Below are 7,288 nucleotides of genomic sequence, written 5' to 3'. Positions count from 1 at the left end.
TTTAATTGTCTTTTAAGATAAGGTTTCTTTTTGGAATTTAAAGTAGCAGATATTGTAAGTTGCAATGTAGGTGCTAGGAATTGAACCTGGGTCTTCGGGAAAGGCACCATATATTCTTAACCACTGAGCCATCCCTCTAGTCCCAAGGTAAAGTTTCTTATAGCACAGGTTGGCGTTGAACTCCTGATCCTCCTGCCCACCCCCTAGTACTGGGATTACAGGTGTGAGACACCATACTGGCTTGGGGTCAGTCATTTCATTCTGTGGAATGATAGCCACCTCATTGTTAACACATTTTACAAAGGAGCAAGATTTGAAGTCTGGATTTCTTGTGTGGTCTCATCTCATTACAGGGAGGAGGTGCCATTATTACAGGGATCTAAAAGAGTAGTCCCATGTGTTTCTTCTCACTGTTCCTCAGTATGGAAGTGCAGTTCCCTCTTTCTGAAATCAGGAGGCATTTTTAAAGATCAGTTTTGATCTCTTGCTTCTGCAGTCCTTCAGAACCTGCCTCCTGCTGAGTCTACAGCTAGCAGACCAGTGGCCAGAGCATTTCCCCCCAGCCCATGGAAACCCAGTCAGACCATGCATCTCAGGAACCTCTGCCCCTGTTAGAGAGTGGTAAGGCATGGGGTTGGGGTTGGGGAGCATTCTCATCTCTTTCTGTTGTTTACTTGTTTGTGTTTTGTTTTCCTTTAAGACAGGGTCTCACTTTGTTGCCATGGCTGGCCAAAGACTCATTATGTACACTAGGATGATCTGAATGTCAAAGAGACCTGCCTGCTGTGTAACCTGAGTGCTAGGATTAAAGGTGTGGGACAGCACACTTGGTTTGCTTGTTTGATTTTTGAGACAGTCTCACTATATAGCCCAGGCTGGCCTTGAATTGTTCAGGTCCTTGACTTGTATCTGGAGTGTTGGGCTTAAACTGATGTGTTTTATTACATTTTCATACCTTTTTTTTTTTTTAACATTAAAGGGTTGTGAGGTTAGAGAGATGACTCACTGGGTAAAAGGTCTTTCCACAGAAGCTTGAGGACATGAGCTTGAATTCCCCAGAACCAACATTAAAGTCAGATGTCTAGTAAGAATATAATCCCAGCATTCCTATGGGGAGATGGGAGCTACAGATAAGAGGATTCTCAGAAGTTCATAGGCCAGCTAGCATGGCATACATACCAGAAAAAACACAAAGATACCCTGTCTCAAATAAGGTAGAGGGCAGGGACTGACACCTGAGGTTATCCTCTGACATCTACAGGACATGCATGCATCCACACTCACACAGACATTGCCACCTCCACCTATACAGAGAAAAAAATTCCCCAAACATTAGAGAGTTTTGTGGGAGATACAACTTCCTAGGTATGGAACCCAGGACCATACATATGCTAGGTGAGCACTGAGCACCAAGCAATCCCATGCTTCCTAGGAAAAAGCTCTTATGGTCCTTTTCATCAGATTGGGTTGTATGTAGTGGGCTAAGCCCTCAGAGACAAAACACCAAACTTACGACTGATGAAGAAAGGTATGTGGTCAAGTTCAGAGCTAGGAAACATTTCTATTGTATAGATAAAGATTTGATCTGTGGGTGAAAAAAATAGGTGTGGGTATTGTGTTTTCTGTCAGAGCTTGAGGGAAGCTGCTCACTTTTCTCTGCTTAAGAATCCCTTAAAAGAGCCGGGCAGTGGTGGCGCGTGCCTTTAATCCCAGCACTTGGGAGGCAGAGGCAGGCAGATTTCTGAGTTCGAGGCCAGCCTGGTCTACAGAGTGAGTTCCAGGACAGCCAGGGCTACACAGAGAAACCCTGTCTCAAAAAAAAAAAAAAAAAAAAAAAAAAAAAAAAAAGAAAGAAAGAAAAGAAAAGAAAAACAAAACAAAACAAACAAGCAAACAAAAACCCAACAATCCCTTAAAAGATTTTGCAGTAAGTAATGGAAGGGAAATGAGAACATAGCTGGTTCTTGGCCCAGCTTGAAGAAAGGGCATGAATAGTCAGAGGAGTTGTTAATGGAGTTCATCGGTAGAACACTTGCTTAGCATGTGCAAAGCCATGGGTTTGATCCCTAGACCCACCAAGAATTTAAAAAATAAAAGAATATGGCAGTCTTGAAAAGAGAGACTGGGTGGTTAGGTGGATTTTTGAGATGTGACCTTGGGTCAGAAGGCAGGTAGATTGACTCCTGGACCTGGCATTTGTCCTTCAGCTTTTTCTTCTTCAAAAGTCCCTTCCTTTCCTGACAAGGATAGTCTGGGGGACGAGATGTTGGCTGCTGCACTTCTAAAGGCCAAGTCCCAGGTAAGCCATGGTTCTCTTCATTCTTTTCCTTTTCCTTTTGATGTCTCATTCAGTGCCCTGAATTCTAATTCTGTCCATCAAGACCACAGACCTGGGGTCAGTGAGATGACGTAGTGCATAAAAGGTGTCTGCTGCCATCCTGCGAATCTGAGTTCAATGCCTAGTAGCCACATGTTAGAGAGAACTGACTCTCTCAGATTGGCCTCTGATATCCATATGTGTACAGTAATACCCCATCCCCAAATAAATAACTGTTAATAAAAAAATTACTCCTGTGATGGTGTCTTGGAAGGCAGTATGTTCATCACTATACCTTCAGTGCGGCACCCAGTTTGGATGTGCATGCTGGCATTGCTGCAGCCTCTGCCCACATTCCAAAGAGATATTATCAGCCCCATCCTGGTTGCTGTTTGGTCTTGCCAGTCCAGACCCTTGCCCTGAAATTGCATGTCTGGCCATGTGACTGTTTCAGGATTTGGTGACATTTGAGGATGTAGCAGTGTACTTCATCTGGAAAGAGTGGAAGCGTTTGGAACCTGCGCAGAGGGACCTGTACAGGGATGTGATGCTGGAGAATTATGGGAATGTGTTCTCACTGGGTAAGGACATGTCCTCAACAGAACATGCTATCTCGTGGCTTCAGGGTTGGCTGATGGCAGTGTACTCTTAGAAAACTCTAATGCTGCCCAAGAGATGGCATTTTCCACTCTTGCAGAAGACCCAAGTTCAGTTTCTATTACCCACATGGAGACTCAACATTGTTTGTAACTCCATTTCAGGGGATCTGAAGCAATCTTCTGGGCTTCCAAGGGCAATAAACACATACTTGGTGCATATATACATACATGCAGACAAAGAATCATATACATTAAAAGTAAATTAAAAAAAAAAGCTAGTAATGGTAAGGATAACTCACATTTAAAGGGTAATTTGTAGTGTATTAGGAAGTGTCACAGATCCCTTGCATTTAATCCTCACAGTAACTTCAGAGTTGAGGAGGTTAGTATTATCCTCATTTTATAGGTGTGCAAAAAGCAGGCCCGGAGAGATGGCTCAGTAGTTAAGAGCATGAGCTGATCTTCCAGAGAGCCTGTGTTTGATTTCCTGCAACCACATGGCAGCTCAATCTTCTGTAGCCGTAGTCCCTGCAAATCTGATGCCCTCTTCTAGCCTCTACAGACACTAAGATACATATGATACACATACATACACGCAGGCAAAACACTCATAGATGGTAAAAACAAAAAGGCCATTAGAAGCCAGCTGGGCGTGGTGGCATAAACTTGAGAAGTAGAGGCAGGTGGACCACCTGTTATATGTTCACCACATAATGGCTGAGACCACCCTGGGCTACATGAGACCCTGCTTCTAACAAACAAACAATGAACTTAGATACTTTTTGCATGATGATAGAGCTGGTGAATGAAAAAGCTAGAGCTCCAGTGGTTTTTCTTGTTATTTATGTCTATGTATACATGTATATATGTGTTCATTTATTTGAGACCTGGTTTTACACTGCACCCTAGGCCAGCCTGGATGACCTTAAATTGTGTAATCCTTCCACATCAGCTACTCTAGTGCTGGGGTTATAGGTTTAAGCCACTACATCTGGCTGAGCCCCATTCTATTAACACCAAACCTGGTGCTTTAGCCCTGTATTTTCATGACTTAACATGTCACACATAGACTTCTAAAGGATTAGTATGTTGGGATATATACTTATATGTTTATATATAACATATATATGCCATATATATGTTATATATACCATCTATGTTTTTGAACATATATGGTAGTGCTCCATGTCTAAGTGAACATTGTAGAGCTCTCTATTCCTTTTTTTCTGTTAGATTACTCCAAGGACCTACTCTTTTGTTTAGGAGCTTATGTGCCCCCAGTAGAAATGTATTGCTTTGGTGCTGGGAATCAAACCTGGGTCCTCTGCAAGGGCAACAAGTGCTCTGAACCTCTGAGCCAACTCTTTAGCTCCTCTTACCTAATTTTTGTTCCCAACAAAGCAGGCCATCTCCTCCCACCTCAGCATGTGCTTGACTTCCTCTGGGTTCACATCTTTTCTCCCCGACTCTGCCTTCTCCCTTATTGTTTCTGATTCGTTAGCCTATTTGTCTTAACTTTGCTTTAGTTATACAAACAACTTGAAAGGCCTCTCTTCAGGCCAGCAAAGGGGCATTTTATTTTGGGTACTGTAAATGTCAGTCACATGGTTATCCGTCCTCTGACTTATATTTATTTTCTCACAAATAATATATGACACATTTTTTTTTAATTGTGTTAGATGGCGATTCCAAAACTGGAAATGATCAAGTAATCTCTGAAGGTATGGGGTCATGTGAGATGATACTGGGACGATTCCAAAAGGATGTTTCTCAGGGTCTTAAGTTTGAAGAAGCTTATGAACAAGAAGTCAGTCTGCAAAGGCAGCTAGGGAATTCCTCTGTTGGAAGACTGGATAGGAAAATACAAGAGTTTCACCAAGTGAGAGTTGAAGAAAAGCTCACCCATATGGGAGAAAGAAATGAGAAGTACAGTGAATTTGGGAACAGCTTCACTGTGAATTCCAAACTTATTTCACATCAAAGACTTCCCATGGGAGACAAACCCCATAAGTGTGATGAATGTAGCAAGAGTTTTAATCGAACTTCAGACCTTATTCAACATCAGAGAATTCACACTGGAGAAAAACCATATGAATGTAGTGAGTGTGGAAAGGCCTTCAGCCAGAGTGCACATCTTATTCAGCACCAGAGAATCCACACTGGAGAGAAACCTTATGAATGTAAGGATTGTGGGAAGACCTTCAGTTGTAGCTCTGCTCTCATTCTACATCAGAGAATTCACACTGGGGAGAAACCTTACGAATGTAATGAATGTGGGAAAACATTTAGCTGGAGCTCAACTCTTACTCACCATCAGAGAATCCACACTGGCGAGAAGCCTTATGCTTGCAATGAATGTGGGAAGGCCTTCAGCAGGAGTTCCACCCTTATTCATCATCAGAGAATCCACACTGGAGAAAAACCCTATGAATGTAATGAGTGTGGGAAAGCCTTCAGCCAGAGCTCACACCTGTATCAGCACCAGAGAATCCACACTGGAGAGAAGCCCTATGAATGTATGGAATGTGGAGGGAAGTTTACCTACAGTTCCGGCCTTATTCAGCATCAGAGAATCCACACAGGGGAGAATCCCTATGAATGTAGTGAGTGTGGGAAAGCTTTCAGGTATAGCTCAGCTCTTGTTCGCCATCAGAGGATTCACACTGGAGAGAAGCCTTTGAATGTAATGGGTGTAAAGCAAAAATTCTCTCAGAGTCTCTGCTGAATTAAACATCAGAGAAACCACATGAGAGCCATAAACTATTTTCTTCACGTCCTGAGTCTACAGAGCTCTGCCTTACCTGTTTTAATAGGACCAGTTTAGGGTCTGCCCACCTCAAACAATTCATGTAAAGTGGGGCTGACTGGGAAAGCATCCTGGCACAGTGATCAGCAGGATTTCCCAGGAATGGAGAGCAGTCTTAAAAAAAACTGAAGCAAGTAGTAAATTAAGCACTGGGAATAGAAGCAGCTTTGGGAAAGGGTTTGCACTAAACCAGTTTTCTCATACCAGAACAGCCTTTCTTTCCAAGGTGGGGAATGATGCTTTTTTGCAACAAAATTCTAGTGATTTCACTAGCTGGAGTCAGTCTGGTAAGCACAGAAGACAGAGGGAATAATATTCGGAGTCGTCATATGCTCTGAGAAGAGAAACAGAGGCTGTATTTCTTTTCCTTTTCTTTTTTGTTTGTGAGGCAGGTTCTCACTATGTACCCCTGGCTGTTCTTGAACTATGTAGACCAGACTGGCTCTGAACTCAGAGAGACCTGCTTGCCTCTGTCTTCCAAGTACAGAGATTAAAAGTGTATACAACTATTCCAGGCCCCTGGGGGCTGCATTTCAAAAGCACGCTTCCTAATCCAGCTTTCATAGTGGACAAGGAATATGCTGCTTTGTTTGGTACATGAGTCCATGAATTCAGGAAACTTGGTGCTGATGGGCTTATTTTATTAGTGAGAAACAAAAAGGACCCCATCAAGGGTTTCTGTAATGACTGTCCTTTAGGGTCTTGGAACACTACCGTGTTTTCAAGAGCAGTCAGGCATTTACTGTAGGCAGACCACACATCTTCCCTCGTGACATCACTGACAGAGAATCTCATAAGAGCAGTAAATAACCTGAGGTAGACCAGAACTGGCAGATTTAGTACTGGCCTGAGTCCTGTCCTTTTTTAAACTTCCTATTCCTGTGTTAAAAGGTAATTTAATGTCAACCTCTAGTTACTACATGCCCTCAGGGAACTTGCCTCCCTCACTTGTCCTGCCCTCTCACATATAACATCTGGCCTCAGCATCTGGACCTCTCTGGATTCCACCTCTGACTTAAGCTACTTCAGAGTACACAAACAGTGAAGCCAGAGAAGGATGGAGGTTGAAGCTTTGCGCAGGGCACCTCCTAGGATTAGGTTGTGCTCGCTGAGTGTTCCCAGTGCAATAGATGACTTTCCATATCTCCCCAGTCCTGCCCAGCCTGTAGCATAAATGAAATGCACTACTAGACAGAATCATTGTTCAGAAGGGAGTCACACTTGTGTCAGTTAAAACAGCACAGTGACTGTAAATGGAATCTGAAAGTGAACTTTGAAACTTTTCTTTGATAAACTTTTTTTTTTTTTTTTTTGGTCACAAACTTGTCACACACAACTCTCTCAATCTCTTGTAGACATTGTTGCAGACTATATAAATGTATATAGCCATCTTCATACCAAATTTAGGATCTTATGAGCTATAGATCATTTTGTCTAAGAATGATGCTGAAAACTAAAAAAGTATACTTGGCTCTTGTGTAGCAATGAGTACATTCCTCTGTCTTGGCCTGATGTTCTTAGAAGGATATTACAGTCATGGAAAATGGTAGGCTAGGAATGTTATGA

At 42.6% G+C, this 7,288-nt stretch overlaps 1 protein-coding gene across 3 annotated transcripts in view; it reads left to right on the top strand.

Annotated features, from left to right (window-relative positions):
- Positions 1-6,960, top strand: part of Znf3 (zinc finger protein 3) — a 9,971-nt gene extending 3,011 nt beyond the window's left edge. Inside the window, exons 2-5 of one of the 3 annotated variants that reach the window (XM_031338445.1) lie at positions 497-621; positions 2,208-2,299; positions 2,772-2,898; positions 4,596-6,960. In XM_031338445.1, coding sequence (XP_031194305.1) covers positions 567-621; positions 2,208-2,299; positions 2,772-2,898; positions 4,596-5,641 — 1,320 coding nt within the window. In that variant the 5' untranslated portion in view covers positions 497-566 and the 3' untranslated portion in view covers positions 5,642-6,960. Of the gene's footprint in view, positions 1-6; positions 622-2,207; positions 2,300-2,771; positions 2,899-4,595 lie in introns of those variants that run through there. The other 2 variants (XM_031338446.1, XM_031338447.1) reach the window with 2 other exon arrangements.
- Positions 6,961-7,288: the final 328 nt, after the last annotated feature.

Source organism: Mastomys coucha, unplaced genomic scaffold, assembly GCF_008632895.1.
Source record: "Mastomys coucha isolate ucsf_1 unplaced genomic scaffold, UCSF_Mcou_1 pScaffold22, whole genome shotgun sequence".
NCBI classification, from domain to species: domain Eukaryota; kingdom Metazoa; phylum Chordata; class Mammalia; order Rodentia; family Muridae; genus Mastomys; species Mastomys coucha.
This window is presented reverse-complemented; position numbering and strand designations above follow the sequence as displayed.